This window comes from Drosophila montana, unplaced genomic scaffold (genome assembly GCF_035044405.1).
Source record: "Drosophila montana isolate Dmon_TW-CO22-7 unplaced genomic scaffold, ASM3504440v1 contig_2583_1, whole genome shotgun sequence".
NCBI lineage: Eukaryota > Metazoa > Arthropoda > Insecta > Diptera > Drosophilidae > Drosophila > Drosophila montana.
This window is the reverse complement of record NW_026997446.1, coordinates 458,943-482,420: the sequence shown is the minus strand read 5'-3', so window position 1 is coordinate 482,420 and position 23,478 is coordinate 458,943. Positions and strand designations below refer to the sequence as shown.

General features: G+C 40.6%; 2 protein-coding genes across 2 annotated transcripts; both read left to right on the top strand.

The window, feature by feature from the left end:
* The first annotated feature begins 86 nt into the window (after positions 1-86).
* Positions 87-2,792, top strand: hoka. The gene is made up of 3 exons (XM_064683223.1): positions 87-169; positions 1,610-1,693; positions 2,448-2,792. Exons 1-3 carry the CDS (start codon positions 124-126, stop codon positions 2,708-2,710), a joined length of 393 nt encoding a protein of 130 aa, XP_064539293.1. The 5' UTR covers positions 87-123; the 3' UTR covers positions 2,711-2,792.
* A 6,324-nt stretch (positions 2,793-9,116) lies between these two features.
* Rh50 lies at positions 9,117-21,716 on the top strand. The gene is made up of 8 exons (XM_064683272.1): positions 9,117-9,659; positions 12,358-12,526; positions 12,826-12,991; positions 14,481-14,742; positions 19,502-19,692; positions 20,876-21,070; positions 21,142-21,235; positions 21,296-21,716. The coding sequence occupies exons 1-8, from the start codon at positions 9,491-9,493 to the stop codon at positions 21,397-21,399; spliced, it is 1,350 nt and encodes a 449-aa protein (XP_064539342.1). The 5' UTR covers positions 9,117-9,490; the 3' UTR covers positions 21,400-21,716.
* Positions 21,717-23,478: the final 1,762 nt, after the last annotated feature.

Sequence of the window (23,478 nt, the reverse complement as noted above, 5' to 3'; positions counted from 1 at the left end):
CACTGGCAATTTAATACCGTCAGAGGTCTGTAGATAAGATACACGCACCTGTAGCTCGGCAAAATCAGGCAGCGTATTTCAGTTTCATTTTACAATTAGCGACGAACACGATACAAAACGAAAATGATGTGGCCCAAGAAGTGCTCCACCTACTTGGTGATATGTTTGGGTAAAGTTTAGTCAGGGAATGTGATGCGAGAGATTGCCTACACTCTGAAGAAATGCTAGAAATTGTGTGCTTAAATTAAGTAAAAACATTGCCTAAGTCCAGCCAAAATTGTGAATGTTTCTTAAGCTCAAATACAGCAGAGTCTATCAAAATAATTTTGTGCTTTAATAGTGAACGTTCTTCGCTTATTTCAAGCATATAAACTCTTACAATAAATTGCTATTGAACTCAAGGATTTTTCATAATAATTTGATGAATATCAAGGAAATGTACCTGAAGTTTTGAAGAACAAAACTTCGCGAGTGTGGGAACAGTGCAGAGTCATGAAATTTTAATAAGTTTGTGAGCTGCAACAAAGTGCACACAAATTGTGTAAAGTACTAAAGTCCCAACAGGGGAGCGTATCTATGAGTAACAAAAAAAGTGGAGTGAGTGTGTGTGTGTGTCACAAATAGAGTCCACAATTTGTGTAGACTCTGGAAAAATGTGCGCTTATCAGTTGCCTTGCGATATAAGCGAAAGCTGATAAGCTTGGTTTACTCATCGTTGACCCAATCGTGTTTGTTGGCAATGAGTAATGGGCACAGTTTAAATTAGGCACAATAACATCTTCATTGTAAATTTATAACATCTAGATGCAAGCGCAGATAATTTGCCAGCGAACGACTAAAATTAATTACAGTTTGCGCCGAACATATTTTCAATTTATTTGATAAATATTTTATTTGCTTAAAGCTTAATGTAATGCACAGTTGCTAATGCCGGATGTGGCCTAAGCTCAATAATTATTACACCGTATAAATTATGAAATACACGGGCAAAAACAATTATTTTTGGTTAAGCGGTCGGCCCAATGTATATATATTGGTCGCGGTGTCTGGCATTCCTTTTGGACCAAGCATTTTATTTGTTTTACTGTACAATTCAATTTCAAAAGGCGCACAAAGCTGAATGTCAACCAAAATCATATGGAGAATCTCTAAAAAAACCAAAAATAATAATCGAAACTGACATCCGCAATGAAACAATAGCAGACTATATGCCAAAATAGGGAACCCCCCTCAAGCAGCGACCCGCTCGCGCGCTGAGCTCAAACTGATTTATCATCGATCTAAGAGCGAGCGCGCGCGCATATATCTCTCTATTTGTTTATGTCTTTGCTAATCATATTTTGCTATTCGCTTTGCTGTTTAATCTTTTCTCAATAATTAATTATTAATATTTAAACAAGTCGGCGAGCAAATAACAAGCACGCCAGTTCCCATCCGTTTGATGAATGTTCAGCCGTCGCTTTCAATGAGTTCCGTTCTAGCGACTCGCTCCGTTTGATGGACCACACACAAAGCGCGTTCATCAAATATTTATGTATTTTTTTTTTGTTGTTTTTTGCGTATTCGACAAGGTGTTAAATATAATTTGTTATTTTCGATTTGTTTACAGTTCTACTGGCATGCTTCATGCAGGAAACGGAGGCCACGCGACGCGTGAATCGCGGACGACGCACTCTCACACGCAGATACTTTTGTAAGTCAAACAAAATATGTATAAAATCTGGTCAGAAATTGAGAACATTTAACTTAAATTTGGTAAAAAGTGAACATATATCCACGACAAAGTCAAAGACAAACCACAAAATTCTAAGAGAACGTAGTTCACATTTCAGGAACTTCTTTAATTATGGTACTCATACTGGTAATTGTCATATATTAACTCTTACAATTTGATTTCATTTAATTATCTATTTACGAGTGTCTACCCATTTATTCAATACATCAAATTATAAAAAAATTCAATGCTAAAAGCCTTATTAGAATACACAATTTTCTAAAAGCATCAGCGACACGATGGAGGTGTTTTATTTGCCCCTCCGACCAGCTAGGCCCCTTTTCAGTTAATTTTGTCAATGAATCTATTAGAGCCCTTATACTAGATGTATAGAGTGTTAAGTAGATAGGATAAAGAGATAGTGGTGGGAAATCACCGACCCGGTGGGGGAAAATTTATAGCCTGTCCAGCAAGCATTTAGTAATTTATACTTAATTTTTCCTTTCTCATATAAAGAACAAGTTTAAGGAACTAGGAAAAACTATAAAGGCATATACAAAGTCGCTTTAGTTAAATGCAACTAAGCATTCACCAGCGCATTGTTAGTCCGTCTTTCCAGGAGTTCGACCCCTTAACTTCTTCCAATAAACATGCTTGATAATAGCAACATTTTATTAGGCGTTCTTACATATGAGTACAATACTAATCGAATCCCAATCTATTCGTTTTGCAGCCGGACTTGCCATACCCGGCTGGGTCGTGGTTGCCTGCGTCGCTGTCGCTGAGCTGCTGCTGGGCGCAGCTCTCTACTTTGCCATGTACAAGATCATATTGGACAAGGAGCCGGAGCAGGCGAGCACCTATACGCCCGCCCCGACGCACGATTCGTCGGCGGGCGTGCAGCCGGCACATACCGTACAGCCGGACACAACACATGCCGTGCAGCCCGTGCAACCTGTACAGGTGGCGCCAACGCATGCCACAAGCATTGCCTAGAAGCCGGAAGTGCTAGACCTCTTGTCATTGACTAAACCAAAGTAGACATAAATATACAAATGTACGTCACACGTTTCGTAAATTCTTTGCGTTTTTTTATTTTATTTTATTATCCGCTTGTCTTATTAATAAATCGAATAAACTTTTGTTACAAATAATATGTAAATCGTGTGGCCATCTAATCGACCAGCTGACGCTTTGTTTGTTTGGGGCTTCTTCAGTTTGCTTTGGCTTTTGATATTTTTATTGATGCTATTTAACGGCACCGATTTGTGATCCAGTTTGTCTTCTAATCTATATATATATATACGTATATGTGTATCGTCTCTAAGCGACCGATTGAAAGTTGTCTTAACTATTAATTGAGGTGCTTTTTGTTGTCAACTGAAACTGGTCTTCGCTCGACTTGCTCTGGCTTAGGCCGTGGCATAAGTTGCGGATGCCAGTAAAATTGCCTTCAAGTTTGGCGCAATTCGTGGCAGACTTTTGAGCGCCACTGTATATGATAGCCACAAATCAGAGATGACACATCAGCTAGCTTATAGCTGAATGTTTTTTTCAAGCTGGGTGAGCTAATAAATATAAATGCATTTATTTTGCCAAGCAAAAAGAAGTTAAGCCTGGTTTTCCACGGGCTAGCGCAGTTTCTTGAATCTCTGAACTATTTCCACCCAAAATCGTTTAAGCAATTATTCACGAATATTTACTGTAGATCTTTAAAAATTAGTTTAAATGAAAAACCAATCAAATTGCATACAATCTACATCAATCTGTCAGTCAATCTTTACATCAGTCCGGACCAACGAATTACCATATATATTGATGTAAGTTTATTAAGATCATATTCTAGCCTTTATATTTAATGGTAAAATAAATTACCCGGCATCGCTTGGACAATTCTCGGCAGCTACAGACAACTAAAAAGCTGCTCAAAAATGTACCATACTTTTTTTTATATTTTTTTTAAATTATTATTGTATTGGATCAAAAATAGCATACATTTTTATAACAACAAAGTTGGCTGAGGTTATGTTTCGCCAAGATTGGTTGGGTCCTCAGGCTTTATCGTGGTCAAAAGTTTTTTTTGTTAAGGTTTTTTTTTTGAATAAGACTGCATCGTCACGTAAGTTGTCTCCTCTGTCGTAGTTGGAGGAATTGCTTAAACGATCTTCTCTTGAGCCTCCATACGCCTAATCATTATTATTATCAATTTAAGTAAACATATAAGAAACTTGCTGCTAGATTTGAACCAGCGACCTACTCCCTAGTTTGCGTTGATCACCAGTCAGTCAGTACAAACTCTTTTCTATACATAGATTGTTGCTAAGCATTTTTGCTGCATCTGGTACAGCTTTGGTGGGCAACACTGATCCGTGGGAGGAACATCGCCCGATACTGATGCCACTTGCGGCGGGCACTCGACGGCACTTGGCTGTAAACGAACGCAAGTTGCCCGCTTTGCGCTGACAAATCGAAATTTGTTATAAACGCAATTGATAAATCCCCGAGCGGCACTTGAGCTACAGCTGAAGCTGAAGCTGAAGCTGGAGTAGAGTATGCGCTGCCATGGCAGCCAAGTAGCTGTAAATGCCAACAAAGCTTTGCTATGGCAACACGACATCGTCGAGGCATCCAAGGGATAAGGGGGCCCGAAAGGGGCGTGGCTGGTAGAGCTGCCGCTGCAGCCGCATAACCAAAGCGGATTTCAAATTGACACAAAACAGACAAAAAGCAAATCGTTTAGGCGCAACCACCCGCAGAAGCAGCATCAGCAGCAGCAGCAGAAGCAGCCACAATAGCAGGCTACACCACACACACATGCAGGCAGGCAGTGGGGCAGGCGCTGGGGCAGAGTCTGGGGGCCAGTCGAAATTTGTGTAACGGAGCCAAGTTCCCAAAAAGCCCCCGCCCCAAAAGAGGGCAAAGAGCCGGCGATACAAATGCCAGCAAAGCCAGTCAGGCAGCGAGAGCCTGAAGGATACTTTGGGTCGGCATAACAAAGCCACACAAAAGACTTGGCCCTGCACATCGGCGACGATGTTTGGCTCTGATGCTCCTCTTCTTGTTGCTCTTGCTATAGACGGATGCTGCTGTGCTATGGTAAGAGCTGCAGCGCGTTTTAAAAAATAGCCAAACGTGTTTTTACAATCGCTTTCACGGACAAGTGCTTGCATAACGCTTGATACTTCTAACATTTCTTTTTACTATATACGAATTTTTCTCCAATATGTGACATATGTGCTATTGGATTCGAATCGGCGACTTTCTTTTCGTTAGTCCGGCGCTCATACACTTGACCCAGTAAAATGCGCGTTGATCAGGCAGTCCTTTATGAGAGAATCTTTTTATACAAGTGAATGCAAGGTTCAGAAACTTTTGGATATCTTGAAAACAAAGGTTTTTGATATAAAATTCTGTTCCAATCATGATTAAACAATCTATATGGTACATCAGATCATTCGGGAGGATTTTGTAATACGAGTATTGAAAGTTTCAGCATAATAGACTTTAAAAACTGATCCTAGCTCAGGTTTGATTAACACATGAGGCGAAGGCCGTTTACTCTCGACTCAGTAAGACCAATATGGATCCATTGTAGACTACATTCCGTTCTCTTCGGAACCAGAAAGATTGGCAAAGAAATCCTCAGCTCGAGTTGGTTCTTTGGTAAGAAAACTCGACAGAGCAAACTTCTGATTTTGGAGAGAAGAGTTCTGCCGAACACTTTATATGGTGAGAAAGTAGTCAGATCTCAAAAAAATATATAGATAATGATATCCAAGCTCTTTTCTTATATACGTTACACATTTAACAATTTATTAGCCTCAGCAAGTGTAGAAAAATGAAGTTAAATATGTATATGTATGTCGATTTACGTGAGGCATGGCAACTCGCAATACCCTTTGTATGTCTCTGCCAGGCTGTGTGTGTGTTTGTGAGTGTGTGTGTCTCTGAGCCGGTAGTGTTAAAGTTTATCAACATATCGTCAACATTGCTGCTGGCCCCCGTTGCAATGTCAGGAAAGACTCGCTCATATTTATTTATGGCTCAGCATAAGCCCCCAAGTATATACATATATTTTTGTTAGCCCCAGACTGACCACAAGCCGCATGAAGATGTGGATGGAGATGGAGCTAGAGGGGGGCTGCGACGGGGGGCTGCATCTTGGAGCAGAGCAGCAGCTGACAGTTTGGCAGCCGTTTTACAATGTTATCAATTTTTGTTGCTGTTGTTGTTGGTGTGCTTTGGCACGGATTTAGCCATGTACACTTGTTGTAAACAACAACATTAACAAGGGTTTCAAGCGAGGGGCAGGTGCCAGAGTTGTGGTGAGGAGGGATGAGGGGGGCACGCGCACACTCATAAGCATTCATTGGAAATCCTTTTCGATTTATTTGCGTATTCAAACGGAAACATTTAAAGTGATTGCGGATGCAAATTTTTGCCCAAGTATGTAGCGTAGGCAGCCGGAGCAATACACACACACACACACAGACAAAACGTAGAACCAAATGGCTCTGATATAGTACACCAAGTCCCACTTCTCTACCAACTACCCTGCTTTGCCTTTGCTTTTCTTTTTTTAGGGTTTTTTTTTGCTCGGTTTCACAGATCCGAGAGCGTTTACCAGCGCGTGCCTGGCAACATTTGCGGTTTTTGCGCCAACTTCACACATTTTCTTATGTCGGTTTCTCGATTTGCTTTGCTTTGCTTTATTTTTTTTTATTTATTATTGTTGCCCTGCCATGAGAATTTCAATTTTTAGCACAGGTGCTTGTGTTTGTTGAAAAAATAAATATCAATCATACGCCCCAGCAGCAGCCCCACACAAAAAGCTTCTTCCCCCTTTTTGGCTTGCGACAAGTTATTTTGTTTGAGTTTATTTCTGTTTTAGCGCGCACTTTTTAATTTTTATACTATTTTCTTTGGTAATTAGTTAAATGTTGTTGATTTTTATCATTAGTCCATTATATAAGTGCTATTAATATATTAGAGAGCAGTTCGCAGAGATGATAAAGATAGAAATAATGAAAAGCAAATATGAGAAATTAACAAAAAGGCTCCGGTTTCGGTTGGGAGTCCCAAGCTAGAGTATATGGATGGGTTATTGTTTTAGCCGAAGGCCATGGATGCAATAGAATAATAATAAAGAAATCTAATTAAATATTCTATATGTACAAAAAAAATGGCACTTAAATGGTGCCTAGAAAATTCGACTTGCAAGTGAGAAAATGTGATCAAACTTTGTATGAAACAAGTCAGAGGTTCTATTCGGGAGCTCCCGACTAGGGAATACCCTGAACCCTCTTCCTCCAACCGGCGATAGGTATAAAATTAAAGATATTTGATATATGTATACTATTATAGAAGCTACATGTCAAGTTTGGTGATTTTAGCTCTTATTATTTGCCGAAATTGCTCAAAAAACAGGATTTCGATATCGATTTTTATCGATTACTTGGAAACGGGGCAAGTTATCGAATACCGGAAACAAACTCGATATGCGCGAGCACTAGGAGGACCTTCAGATAAAATTTCAGCTCTTATAGGTTCTGAGATCCTTGCGTTCATACGGACGGACGGACAGACAGACGGACATGGCTAGATCGACTCGGCTGTTGATGCTGATCAAGAATATATATACTTTATAGGGTCGGAGATGCTTCCTTCCTTCTGCCTGTTGCATATATTTGCACAAATACATTATACCCTCTTTACCCATTTTCAATGGGTTCAGGGTATAAAACTATCTCTGATAACACACTCCGATATAGATAGATGACTATAAAAGGAAGGGATTATTAATACCACTCGGGCTTTAATCTCGGCCAATTGATCCGATATTTATGCTTCTGCTCTAGTCCAATGTAATATTCTTTTTGCTAAACTATATAAACTTTATGTTAGCTTATCTCATTTATAAACTTCATAAAATATTTATTATACGATATCTTTTCGTAAGGCCAACTGTAGCCCATTCACACATTAGGTTTTATATTTATGCCCGAAACCCAATTTGAGTTCGCGGCTCTTTCGCATAGATGTGTGACTCGGTCGGGCTGTATTGTGCCCATTAATTTCGCACTAAACTACTAAAAACTGTTAATGACAATTGTTGTTTCGGGGATGGGGCACGGCTGGCCTGGGCTGGGCTGGTCAGCTTGGCGAGGGGGCCCGCCGTCTGTGGAGCATTCTCATCATCAATGGCCGATCAGCTGCTCCAGTTGTGCGCCGTAGTTAAAGCACTTTATGGGCAATTGTTGCTGACAGCCTGCTAATTGCCTTGTGGCGAGCAGCCAAAGACAACAATGCGATTAGATCTAACCACAGCAAGTGCTCAGCTGAGTCTCTTTGTCGATTCCGGCAAAAGGCAGCGAAATTTTCCTTGGGCCACGGCAATCATAATATCAAACTTTAAGCAGTTGCAAGTTGCACGCATGCCTGACGAATTAATACACTAAGAGAAAAACTTGATTGAGATCGAGATGCAAAATTTAACAAAACTGCTTTGGTCTCAGAAAAGAACTGACGGTAGTACAACATGGGTAGATCCCCCTGATCCAGATTAAATATGCTTTATGGGTTCAGAGAAATGCTTCAGTCTGCTTGTTACATCATTAGCCCCAAAAGCATCATACCCTTCTTATGATATAAGAATATTTTAATTAACTGAAACTAATTTGTTTTTAAGTGCCATAAAATGCCTCACTTCGTGGGTAATAATAAGAAAGATAAAGTGCTTTGCAGAAGACCAAAAAACAGCATGAACTCGAAGATAAGACAAAATTGTTTGCCATATAAGACGAGAATCTGAAGATAAGATAAAAGCAGCTAAGAATATTAATTCAGTAGATGAGATTGTTCTCTTCTTTAGATACTCTCAGAGAACTCTATGAGAATGGACTTGGCATTTAAATTTCATGCTCAGCCCAAGTAAAGACGAACTGGACTTACTTTTGACAAAGTTCGAACTTGATTTGGGAAGAGAATTCTCTATATTTTTCTCGCAGTGTGCCAACACCGCAAAGACATGACCACTTTTTCATTTAAAGGCAACCACGCAACGATTTCAAATTGAAATTAGAATGCAACTAAAACAAAACAATTTAAATAAATTAGAAGCTACGCGAACGTACAATGTAAATTTTGTGGCCAGGGGGTTGGTTTTGAGCGGGGAGGGGGAGCTTTGCGCTAAATAATTCAGCGAGTGCAGAAATGGAGGCAACCGTAGCAGTAGCAGTAGCTGTAGCTGAGGCTGAAGCGGCGGCAAATGAAATCAAATAGTTATATCATGCGAATAAATCGCCGTGGATATATCGCACATACGCCCCGTCGAGCGCAAAAGCAGCGCTGCCTCGAACGGAAACGGACAGCCAACTCTACTTGCGAGGCTCGCACCAAGCGCTGGGCATCAGTACACGCTTTGCGCTCAGCGGCAGCAGATCGTCCATGTAAAGAACGTGCTGCCTCCTCCGCCGCCTCCTCCAGTCCCTCGCGTTTGGCTGTGCGAAAACTAAACAGCGCAAAAATATTTGTGGCAGAGAAACAGAGAGATAGAGAGAGAGAGAGAGAGAGAGAGAGAGAGAGAGAGAGAGGGAGGGAGAGAGACTTCCTGTCTGCTGCTAATTCCCCAGCGTATCCACACGCGTGCTGCAACGGCTACGACGCGGATTTGAACCAGCACAACTCCAATCGACAACGACTCCAACGGCATCCGCTGCGGGTTATTGTACACTTTTTTTCGTGTTTTTTTTTCCTTTACGTTTTACGAACTGCGACATGCATACGCCGGCTGCAAAAGTGTCGGGCTACGTTGTCCTGTTGATTGTGCAAATAGTTTTCCTGTTGCTATTCTGGCTTTTCGTGCGTTACGAAAAGTCCGCCATGCCGTCGCAGCTCGGCGCTGAAGACGCCGGATCAGCAAACGAACACGTTTCAAAATATCCGCGTGAGTAGCTATCATCGCAATTTCCATTTGTTTCTATTGTGCTCCGGTTGCACCTGTTACCGCCTGTTGTCATCGCCAACTCATTGTTTAGACGCAACACGTTAAAGTTTGTTCATAATGTGACTAAGCGCGTTGAAAACACAAGTGAGTGTGATTTAAGGGAGAGTATTTGACTAGCAGATACCCTATAGACAGCTCTGAAGGAAAACCTTTCTCCTGTCGTCCGATTGCAGTACTTAAAGATGACAGTCAAATGTTTGTATAGAGTAAAGCAAAAAGTCAATTTTTGAGGAAGAAACTTTATTTGATTTTGACCAAGAATATATAAGCTCCATGTGTTCGTGTGACCTTCAAGTCTTGTATATACCAAGAGGCAATTTTTTAGGAAGAAACTTTATTTGAACTCGATCAAAAATCTATATGCTCCATGTGTTCGTGTGACACACAAACTTTTGTATATACCAAGAGGCAATTTTAGAGAAAGAAACTTTATTTGAACTTGACCAAGAATATGCTCCATGTGCCTCGCCATGCCCTATATACAATTTCCAGCTGATACAACACATAAATAGTTAGTTTATAATCAACAGCTAATTGACAAGCGGCCGACTCAGAAAAGGGGGACAAACGGAACGAGTGACCGCTAATGACTGAGCCTGGTGACTTAATGTTGACTTGTCAGCAAGATTGGCATTTTATCCGCACTTTACTTTCGGTCCGGTCCGGTCCGGTCCGGTCCGGGGGAGCTGTCAGTCAATGGGGGCAACAATATCAACGCCACTTGTCTTGATGCGATTGCGTGACATCTATAGCTGATAAGCTTTTATGGACAATTTCCGAGAGAGACACAACCAACTAAATGGGCGCACAGCCAGATAACTATTAAAAGAAAAATGTAACGCCAAGAATTTATGAGCACTAGAAGGTAGAAGCTCGCTGTCACCAAACAAAAAAGAAACAAAAATCCTCATATGATATATTATTGTTATTAAGAGAATTAACAAGAGACGCGATCAAATGAATTTTTTTAAAAATGGAAGTTGTATGAAAATTGTTTGTGTTTTTCACGCTTTTTTTTAGGGAAGCACATAACACAGCTCAAATTCACAACACGTGAATAAAAATATGGTTTTCATATAAATATGTTAGTTTACTTTTTGGCTTGTAAATATTTTCTCTACTAACAGCTTCTTTCTTAGCTGTAGGCTCTAATAACGTAACTGACAAAATTAGCTGTGAAAAGGGAACAGGCTGGGCAGACGGGCAAATGAAACTTCCATCAAGATTTTGCATTTAATTTTCATAATTTTATGTATTAAATAATTGGGGAGACACTCGTTTTTATCAACCATAAATAGATAAATAAATAAATAAATGCATAACAAACTAAGTGAACAAATATAGGAAACCTACAATTGCTTTACAATTAGAACCAGCAACCTCTCAATTCTTTGACCGATGCTCAGACAGATGTCTGAGCCACGCTGGCGTCCGCAAAGCACATTTATATAAAAATCTACAATTTCTTTACAATTAGAACCAGCAACCTCTCAATAGTCCGATGCTCAGACATCTAAGCCACGTAGCTGTTGATATTTTCCTACAAACTTTGACGTTTTGCAAATTTAGGTAATATGCGAACACTTGGATGCATTTTGCCTTGTAAAAAATTATCTTTTTTTTAAGCATTCTAATATGTTTCATTTTTCGCTGGAATCGATATAGAATGGATATAGCCCTTTGTGCTGTCCCATCATAAGCAAAGGTGCACTGATTTTCGCCGAATAAAAAGATCTCATGAGAGAGAGTAAGCTTAAAGAACTTGACCCCAAGCTGAGAGAGTCTTCCCAGAATGTGCTCTGCAATTTCTCCTCTCTTAAGGCAAAGCCTACGCGTATCATCCTCCAAAATGTTCAGCTCTTCCCTCTGAATATCTGAAATGACTTTCGACCCATGTTCCGACATTCGTCAGTTCGTACTTTGTCAAAATCACCTACTACTCCCTGGGCGTAGGTAGCATAAAAAATAATTTGCAATGCTTGCTTAATATAATATTTAAAAATTAATTACAACTAAAAGAAAGAGCAAGGCCCCAGCTTCAGTTAAGCCTACATATTAAAATAGCTTTGGGTCTGTCAGATGCCCATAACCCATGCCAAAGATCTCACACAAATATGTTGGCGAATAAGTTGTGAGTGGCATGCATTTGGCAAGTGCTGGCATTTCATAAATAAATAAAGCTATTTTTCGATTCGCATAGTCTCCTTAAAGTGCCGCGGCAGCAATTGCATTAATTACTTTTGCCAGCCAGAAATTGAACGAGAAGCCGCACACACACACAAATGAATAATTAAAGTCATTAATTTCAATTTATGCAAATGCGTCTGTAAACAACTTGTTGCAATTCATAATAAATAAATTAAAACGTATTTCACACTAATTGCACCCGCACACACACACACACCCGCACACATGCACACGATCGGCTAACGTGTCCGTGTCCGTGTTCGGGCTTGCGCCGTGCTCTGGCTGCGACTCCGCCGGGCCCGGTGACATCAATCTCAATGCAATTGACTTTTGGCAGCAGACAATTGGGCAACTAATTGAAACGACTTGACTCAATTAATAAGCGTGCCAAGGCGTGCCGTGCCGTCTCGTCTCACTAATCGACCCACCGGAAAACCTTTGCTCTTTACAGAATTTCAGGATGTTCAGGTCATGATATTCATTGGCTTTGGCTTTCTGATGACCTTTCTGCGCAAATACGGCTACAGCGCCACGGGCTATACGCTGTTCATGTCCGCCCTGGTCGTGCAATGGTCCGTCCTGATGAAGGGTTTCCTGCACATGGAAGGCGGCAAGATCAGGTGAGTTTGCAACTCTAATCTAAGTAATTGCCCATTAATTAATTGCATTCGTGTGGGTTGCTTCCCCCGCCAAACAATAAGTTAAAGAAATTAAGAGAAAAATATATACCCAAGATATAATGAATTCATGCAATTACTTTAACTTGAGTCGGGCCAGGCGGACGTACTCCGACTAAGTGCCACAGCAAACACGGCCAGGGGGCAAGGTCTTGTGAATAAAAAATAAAATAAATAAAACACACTTTTAGCTATTTGCTTTACATTCCATTTGCCGTATTGACGCTCGTCTTTCATTGCAGCCTTTCGCTGGAGAGCATCATCGATGCGGACATTGCCGCCGCCGTGCCGCTAATCAGCATGGGCGCACTTCTGGGCCGGACCACGCCCATTCAGCTGCTGTGCATGTCCATCTTTGAGGTGGCCCTGTTTGCGGCCAACGAATATCTGGCCCTAAATGTGCTCAGCGTAAGTGAAACGAGATTAGAGACAGAGCAGTTCTCTTCGGTTTGCCGAATATCAAATACACTTGCAGTTGCAATCTGAACAATTCTCTTCGATTTAGATTATATTATGATTATGGATATATAGGGCTGGTAACTCTGACGGATGGAGATATCGTCTAGAGCCTGTAGCGGCTGACAAAACACATTTCAAGCAATAGACCGTGATAAGAGGAGCATTAGGGCATTAGGAGGTCGGGTTAGGACGTTTAGTGTAATAGGAAAACTTATCCACGTTCAATAAGACATAAATGTATCAATTGAATAAACAGCAATGTATTAATATAAAAACTGAAAGGGCATAGCGTAATTTAAAGACTATAGAAGCTTGATGAAGCTCTAAATTGGTGAGTTTTGTTGGGCTTTATTGAATAACTCAAAGGTTATTCGTAGGTAGGCAGTTAGTTAATCTCTAACCGATTGTTCCTATGTAAGTTTGATGGGATATAGCTATGCGATAAAGTAGACCGTCTGGCTACTACTATTCCACTATTTATACTAATCGAGAACGTAGTCAGATTTTACAGATTTCCCATTCAGTCATGCTACATTAATGTCCAAGTCAGAGAGAGATGCGCCTCCAAAGGCTACAAGATATACACTACACTACAGTACACTTCTTCGCTTGCTAGAGATCAGAAGGTACTGATCCATTCCAGTGCAAAATAAAAAGTGAAATATTTAAAAAAAATATATAAATAAATAAGCTCCAAGTCAAACAACATATCAGATAAATAATATACCATTTTTCATTCATTATCAAAACTGAAAATAAACTTGAAAATGCGTTAACAATCCTGAAAATGATTCGCCCTGATGACTTTCCCACTAGATGTGAGGATATTAATTCCATTAATAGACAATATATTTATCATGAAATTTCATTTATTTTCCAGAAAATTCAGTTTTGGTATTTCCTCTAATAAAACGAAGTTAATTTAAAGAAAACTTCGCCCCTACAAACATTGACCTTTTCTTCAAATTTCAAACTTCGAACCTTTCTCATTCGGAGGTAAATTTTGTCGCAAAATGTGAAACACGTCTCAAATGAAGCTCTACAAAGATCTCTTAAAATGGGATTCACAAAATGCCCAAAATTCAGTTTTGAAATTAACTCTAATAAAATAAAGTTAATTGAAAGAAAACTTTGCGCCTACAAACTTTGACCTTTTCTTCATACTTTTCTCATTCGGAGGTAAATTTCTCACAAAATGTGAAACACGTCTCAAATGAAGAAAGATTTTTTAAAATAAAATTCCACTCGATGGGATTATTTGAAAATATGTTATATCGAGTTTCGATAGATCCAGCCAGGATTGTCGAAAAATATCGCATGCGTCTTCTTCCAAAGGTTACATAAGTCGTTACAAAACTAAAAGACCCTCTGCTAGAGTATGAATAGAGTATAAATAGAGCCCTTATCAGCGCTTTAATTATTTGCATTTACTCGACAGATCTGCGACTGTGGAGGCTCCATTACGGTGCACGCATTTGGCGCCTACTTTGGCCTGGCCGTGGCCCTGATGCTGCGCCCATCGAGTGACCAGAACGAGGCCGGCAAGCACGAGGGTGCCAACTATGCATCCGATATATTCGCTATGATCGGCACCACCTTCCTCTGGGTATACTGGCCCAGCTTCAATTCGGTGCTGGCCTCGGGCTCCGGCGGCGAGCGCGCCATTTTGAACACGTTTCTCGCATTAGCCGCGGCAACAGGTGAGTCACGTGCGACTGCGATTCCCAGTCAGCAATTAGCTGGCTCAAGTAACGGCCTACTGTCTTCTAGTTCTGCATATATATATTCGTGGGCCGCGTTAATTATAATGTTGGCGCAGCTATTAACTAAGGCGGCAGCCGCTAAAATTGAAAAGGTCCCGAGCTACGTTCTTCAAATCTTTATGCATGCAACTCACAAACTAATTAAATGTCAAATAGTTTCGTTAACACATTTGAAAATTTATTTTGAGCACGTAGCGCACATAAAAACGGCCCGAAGGGCAGGAGCCTCTGTCCAGCATTTAGCTCCCTGTGTTTATCCCTGTGGGTGTATGTGTGTGGGTCAACTATGGCCATGTCCTACACAACATATAGAAAATGTGCTAAAAGCAAAAACAACCCGAGAGCCAAAGTCCAGGGTTGGGTTTGGGGGTTTGGTTGGTGGGCAGTCTCTGCTCTGGCCGTTGCCTTGGTTAATGTAAATAACAAAACACAAATTAAATGTATACAAAGGGCGACCGGCAATGACTACAACAACAACAACAACAACAACAACAGCAAGTGGAGCAACAGCAGCTGAGATAAGCCGAGCTGGGACTCTGGTCTGAAATTGCGGCTCACTCTCTCTGGCGGCGACACTGGGGCGTCTGTGGCCAGATCCTTGCCATGGACACTAAAGCCCTCACGTTACAGCAACACGGAGGCGACACCTAAACAGCGCAATAGACCATATGAGCACAAGTTAAAGGAAAACTGAGAACCAGACAGAACGCACTTGTAATACTCTTTTAAGGCTTGGAAAAGCTGTCGGCAGGTCGAGGCACTTTTAAGACCTCCCCCAAGCGAGCGGCTTGTGTGCTTAGTTTTCCACATAAAAATGTTCGTTTGATTAGAACTTTTCCGTTCAATTTAGCCTAAGTTGAAATTAAATAATTCAGTTGAAAATTAGCTAACAAAGATCAAGAAATCTACCCCAAAAAGCTTTCTAATTGAAAGGCAGGTTTTTTTGAAAGAAATATATTTCTGTTCAGTTTTAGATGCGTTTGGTTTTTAGGCTAAACTAAAATGTTTTATAATTCAGTTCACAGTTCGAAGAAATACTCCGCCTTCTCCTGTTCACTGATTTTCCATATGAAACTCAGTTTTTCATACACAATTATTTACCAAAAACTTGTTTATTTATTTCATGTTCAATATACTGAATAATAATGTCCATTGATCAAAAGAATCACGCAGTAATTTCACTTCCAAGAACAAGTCAAAAATCACAATTGATTAAGACAAAGAGCATACAGTATTCTATGTACCCCATTGTAATGTTGTAAAAAGTGTCTATGAGCGTGGCAAGCAGGACATTTTATGCGGAAGGATGTGCGATTAGTTGAGTCAACGTGGACCCTGGCATATCGCTTTGGGCCGTATCCCACCGTTCAGTGGCTGGCTGGTTGCTTGGCTCGCTAGTTGTTGCCTTAATTAAACTAAAGCTGGGCATTCAGTTCAATGCTGAAATTAGAGGCGTGTGTGTGTGTGTGTCTGTGTGTGTGTGTGTGTGTGTGCGTGTGTGTGTGTATGCGGGCGCTGCGACATGCACAGCAGACGACGCCATTTGGTGTTCAAATGCGGCGCCAACAGCAAAATACGCCCCAGTTGTTGTTTTCACACCAACTTCAAAACGAGCCTGGGCCCCGCCCCGCCCTGTTCTGGACCCCTCCTCCCTCCCTCCGTCCCCGGCCAAGTCCTGGTCCTAGTCCGAGTCCTGGTCAGTTTGTGTCGCCGTCGCCCGCATTGGGCAAAACACATTTTATAGTCACAAGTGACACCATTGGCGTTAATTTAAATTGTTAAATATGCAGGCAACAACAACACAAGTCGACAGTGCTCGACTAGGGCATACCCTGTAAAAAGATTCGAGCTGCTGTAGCATATAATATTCTTTTCTCTTTATTGTAGAAAATTCTGAATACCTTGAAAATAAGTAAAATACCCTGGATTTCTGTACAACAGTCGACAGTGCTCGACTAGGGCATACCCTGTACACAGCTATGAACTGCTGTAGCATATATTATTCTCTTCTCTTATTGTCGAAAATTCGCAATACCCTGAAAAAAGTAAAACACCCTCGATTTCTGTATGCTTTACAACAGTCGACAGTGCTCGACTAGGGCATACCCTGTACACAGCCTCGAGCTGCTGTAACATATATAAATTACTTTCCAACTGTTGATAAATCTTAATATGTTGAAAAAATGTAAAATACCCTGGAAATATGTATTTTTTACAACAGTCGACAGTGCTCAACTAGGGCATACCCTGTACACAACTTCGAGCTGCTGTAACATTCAATATTCTTCCCTGATTGGAGGCTATTTTTAATGCCCTTAAAAAAGTAAAATACCCTGGAAATGCGTATGCTTCACATGCTCTATAAATGAGGATTTATACTCTAAAAATTGTTATTTCCAGTTCTTAAAGTCTTCGATCCGTCTGACCCCGAATATATATAACTTTCGTAGTGCCAAATGTCGCCTTTCGGCCTGTCACATACCTTAACCCAGCTGCAACATACCCGATTGTTGTCCATTTTCAAGGGGTATGGACTTTAACAACAAGTTAGAAACAACTGACGCCCCGAAATCTCGACTTGGCTCTGGTTTAACTTTGCTTTTCGCCCCACCCGGCAGTAAAAATACTGTTTAATTGATTTTTAAGCCAGAATTTGCAGTACTCGTAATTCTGTGTCGCCTGGACAATGTCAAAAGCTGTTTCTAAAATTGTTGCGGTTCGGATTGTTGTTGTTGTTCTCGTTGTTGTTGTTGTTGTTGCTGCTCCGGCTGTGATTTGCTTATTTGCAGTTGCCACAGAAACCGAGCGGTGTCCCGTATTAACTAATTTATGCAAATTATTATTGCTGCAACATATGTTTCGCCATAAAATGAAGATTTTTAAGTATTTAGTGTTATTTTTGCGGAGATTTATGTTTGCCAGTCCAATAAACTGAAGTGTGCCCCATTGCTGTTGTTGCCCGGACGACAGCCGGACACAGGACGAGGACGAGGACAGGGACGGAGACGGAGACGAGGACAGGGACGGAGAGGAGGACGGGGACTCGTCCGTTGCCTTGTTTACATTTTTATTAGTTTTGTGTTTATGAACTGCGGTTGTGGCATCGAGCATTGTGGCCTGTGATTCCCATTTGCTTCGCTTGGATGATTTAAGAGAGAATCCTGTCGTTACCAAATGGAGCTCAGCTAGAGATGGCGCCCATTAAGGTATTTTTAGAAGACGACAAAAAAGTTGGGAAACACGCAGCAATACGATAAGCAACGCAGTCAACTAATCTGAGATGCTCGAAAATTTCAATATTAAGCCCCAAACAATTCGTGTCACGAAAAAAAAACACGACAGACTCCCAACTCTAAGCTGAGGCAACATTGTTGCCAACTGTCGCTACAAAAAATAGCCGTACCCAATACTAAAGAAAACACATATTGGGAATAAGCAGGGCTGCTAATCAGAAAGTAGCTGAGTTGGCAACTCTGTTTCCCATTCACGCTCTTAAGCATTTACATACATTCACTCACACATATATACATATGCACATTAAAAAGTTGCGAATCTTAAACAATCTTATATGAACTAGCCCGCATTCTCATAATTTTTAAGTTTACCAGTCCATTTTCTTATTGGACGATATTTGTTATTTTATTAATGCTTATAAGCCTCACACTCACACACATATACAAATTCACATTAAAAAGTTGATAATCTTCAAGTTTCTTATCTGAACTAGCCATGCTCAACATGCTCATAACATCGTTCGCCAATAAGACATGCATTTCCCAATAAGATAATATTTGTGCTTCTATTAATCCAATTAATGGATACGAAAAAATAACAGACACACATTCCCATTAGACACCTTCCAGTATGTACCACATATATACATACATATGTACATGCATGCATACATATATATCCATACCTCTTGAGGCTTGTGCTTTAATAAGTTATATATTTAAAACAATCTTATCAGAACTTACCATCAACTCATATTTCATTACTGTCCCATAAGGCATCAGCAGTTAGACATTATTTACTTTGCTTTTAATCCAATTAATGAACACACAAAAAAATACACAAAAAAAACACACACACACACATACACATTCGCCGTTACGCACTTTTAATTATATTTTGCGGCTTGCACTACACAACCACAGCCTGCAATGGCCTCTACTGATGTCCAGTAAGAAAGCTTTACACCGATGTAATCCCTATTTTGCCCGAAATCGTAGATAAATTAGCGAACTGAATATTTAAAAGCACTCACGCACTATAAATCGCGCCATTAACAATAATTTTGGCGGCTAAGCCGCTCTTTCGCTAGCGAGAGAGCGAAACAGTGTGACCAGAGCACACGCTACTATTATTGCCAAACAACTATCGATGATCGTGCAAAACTATCGACAGTGGCCAAAAACCAATAAGTACTCATAGCAGAATAATCGAAAACGCCAAAATTGCAAAAGTCGTTGAAAATGTGTTTGCATTGCATTCAATTGAAATTGGATGCTCACTTATAAACTACTCAAAAATTAAACAAGATGCAGCATGAATTGGGGGCCAAAACAATGAAAACTACACCAGGCATAGCCTCACTGGGACTGGGACACTTGAAATACTGGAGTGGAGTTGATGTGCGCCTTTCTGTTGTATGTTGTTGTAACCCCCTCTCTCTCTCTCTCTCTTCCGTTTGCAGTGACCACCTTCGTTGTATCGGCACTTGTCAGCCATGAGAATAAATTGGATATGGTGCACGTGCAGAACTCGACGCTCGCCGGCGGCGTTGCCGTTGGCACCGTTTGCAACTTGCTGCTCGGCGCGCACGGCGCAGTCTTAATTGGCATTATCGCCGGCACGGTTTCGGTGCTCGGCTATCGCTATTTAACCGTAAGTTCAACTGCCCCACCAAAAAAAAAAAAGAATTCAGAGAGAAAGCTGCACACTAATGGGAGGAGGAACACCTGGACTATCTATGCATGTAATCCATGCAAACACGAGGCGTTATTCAAAATGGAGTCTGCAGCTGGAAGGGAAGCTAGCTGGCTGCAACCAACATTAGGCTCTGCTGCACTCTGGAACTGGACCGTGGTGTCGTCTGTTGCGTTTTAATTAGTGCGCCTAGCAAAAATGTGTGACGCTAATGAGTAAAGTTTGTTGCCCGCCGGCCTCGGCTGCATCCCCCTCCCCCCATCTGTCCGTCCGTATGCGCTGTGCCATTCCGGCGGAGGTGTGTGTGTGTGTAAATAAATGTACACACTTTTATAAATGACCAACGGCCGCGGTCCAGTTGCACATTTTGCACTTTAATAACGTTTAATTAGACGCCAAAGTGAACATGTAGGGGTATGCTCGACTAGTAGGTACCCTAAAGCCAGGCCAAGCCGGGCCAAGCTGCCGTTGCAAGCATGTTAGCCAGCTTTCCCTTTGTCCCACATCATGGGAAATGCGTTCTTGATTAGCTTCTCCAATTATACTCCTATTTATATATGGAACCCAAACTAACCTACATGCTTGTGTCTTATAATTTTCGGCATGTCTTTAAAGCCAAGCTGTAAAATATTTAATGCTAATCCGAAACTGGAAAGATCCAACGACCTCTAAATATAATTGTAATGCTTTTGTCATAAGATATTATATATATTTCTTATGTCAAGTCTTTGCCTCCTCCTATATTTATGACTTGCTGTCCTCTGTCTGTTACATAAATTAGCACAAAAACAAGCTACCCCTTTTAAGCAGTTCGGGGCACAAAAAGAAATGGTAGATTCCCTTTGAACTTTGACATGCATTGCAGCAGCGGGGTTAAAGAACTTTGCTTAGCATTCCAAAAGTCCTTTTAGCAGAACATACTTCACATTCTCAGTCAAATTAATAATTAAGCTTCAAATTTGTGAATATTCTTATGAATGTTGGGGATAAATGACAAAGGAACAAAGCTCTAATTGTTGCTAGTGCAATTTGTATATGAATTATGGGAGATTGGGAGACATCTGTTTGTAGAACTTTCATAGAACGCATGTATCTAATATGTTATACCCTAATCTAATATGTTATACTCTGTAAATTGCAGCCGTGGTTGACCAGCCAGCTGCGACTACATGACACGTGTGGCGTACACAATTTGCACGGCATGCCGGCGCTGATATCGGCCATCGCCTCGGCCATCTACGCCTCGCTGGCCACCGCGGACGACTATCAATCGGAGCTGCAGGACATTTTCCCAGCCATGGTCGGCAGCAACAGCACGTCGAGCCAAATTATGGGCGTAAGTTGGCGCCAGCTGCAATTGTTATTTACTTTCACACAAACACAAGCTAATCCACGACCATGTTGCAGGGCCTGGGACGCAATGCCAGCACACAGGCGGGCTATCAACTCTTCGGCATTGCCCTGACCCTGCTCATAGCCATCGGCGGCGGCATTTTGACAGGTGCGTAGCGAGTTAGTTAACGTCAAGGAGCGTATAATTAAATTTTGGTAACCGAAACAGGTGCCGTCTTAAAGTACACCAGCTTTCGGAATCTGCAAAAGGACGAGCAGCACCAGGACGAACAGTACTGGGAGGTGCCGGCGCTGGAGAACAAGGAGGAATAGTAGGAGGAACTTTTGCTTGTATACCCTGCTTTATTGTCTGACCTGTCGAATATTATTCTCTTTTTTTTATAACATTCTATTCTAACTAATCTAATGCATAAGTTGCACTTGCCTGCGCACCAAATGTTTGCTTAGCATTTCGAAATTGTTGTCAACTTTTGTTAACATTTGCAACAATTTTACTAGCCGAATCGGACAATACTTTGTCCACGCAATTTGTTTCGCTTAATTTTTGTAGACATTTTGTCGCATTCAATTAAAAAACGTTGCAAAATTTACACATTTAATTAGTGCAAACGAGAAATCTGTATAAAATACGAGCCAAAATTGTATTAGCAATGGAAATATTTTCATTCTGACAACGGTCTCAACTGACTCTCTCCCTCTCTCTCTCTCTCTCCCTCTCTCTTTCGTTTCTCTCGCGCAATTGTTATTTTTGTAAATGCGTTTTTTTTCATGCTGCGCGCAAATTTTAATGGAATTAAATCACACACACACACAAAAAGTTTGAATATGCGCCACGAACTTTTGTCTGGCGCCAATTGGGAGTCAGTTGGGTCCAACTTTAATTGGCGCCCATTTCTGTTACGCAACTGGAATGCAATTGTCCCCGCCAACCAACTGTAGGTGCGGGACGCAAATCCAAGCAGCGGCTAATTAAGTGGCCCCGAAGACAAAGTGTCAGCTAATTAGCTGATTTTTGGCTTAGCCACTTGCTCGGTTCCGGGTCAGCTTAGCCGGCGATTAGCGCACCTTGCAGCAAATCCACAAATAAAACAAAAGCAAACGCAATAATGTCTTTTAAATGCAATCCCCCTTTTATTCTCCGAGCAGCTCGCCTCATGATAAGCTGGCAGCCAACTTCTTAGACGGATTTGCGCCCAAGACCTAGGCTCGAGTGGATCAGCAGAGATTGGAGCACACCTTGCAGACTGGACGGATTGGAGAGGCAGTGGAAATTACAATTATTTATAGATAAAATAAATAAATCAATTAGATTGAGACATATTCGAATAATTAGAAAAACTTTAAGTGTACACAACTCGCTTAATTGAAGTCGGATCTTGGGAAAGATATGGCATTTTAGACTCGTAAGAGTCTATAGAATATAAAGGAATTAAAAATGTTTCAATTTAGAGGTCCGATCCTGGACAGATATGTCATTTTGGACTCGTAAGACTATGGAATATATAGAAATCAAAAAATATTTCATTTCAGAAACGACTCAATTTAATCAAAATTTTTAATGTAACCCCTTTGATATATTTATCAAATTTAGTCAAATTTTAGAATGGAAGTTTTTGAATGTCAATCGATTTCCGTGATATATATATATATTTCCAAAATGCATTCGAAAATCGTTCCTTATTTATCCGAGATATTTGAGTTTTAACATTTTTCATACAGTTTTTAGTCGATTCCTGGAAATTCTGGAATGCCTAGCAATAGTCCTGCTTCCCGCAGGTTCCAAAGTAGCTTTAATTAGGATGTAACAGAGGGATCTTGGATATTGTAATGCTAAACCAGAACTCTAATTCCATAAAAATATATATATTCTTGATCAGTATCAAGAGCAGCCCCGACTGTTTTGACACTCAGCTTTTGAAACTGTCTTGATGAAATTAAAAATTTTGTTGCGTTCATCTGTAGCTGGGAGTACACTTGTCGGAATTGGCCGAATTTGGCCACTATATCATATAGCTGCCCTAGGAACAATCGGTCGAAAATTAAGTTATTGTATGAAAAATTGTTTTGTTTTATGTGGGTATGTTGACCAAACTTGACGTTTATTGTTTTTACTCTGTTTTTTGAATATAAGAAAAATCGTATCAGGAATGGATTACTATATAATCTATATACTATACTACTATACTACTATATATCTGCCTTGGGAAGAATCGGTCGAAGGAAGAGTTTTTATATACATAAATAACTTTTTGACTCTCAAGATATCCAATCCGAACTTGGCAACTATCAGCAAAGCCCTATTAAATCGGTCTAATATATAATATGGAAACTATTGGAAATATCGCTCGAAAATGAATCTTAGAACTTTTAAGTCAAATTTTTTTTAAGAGT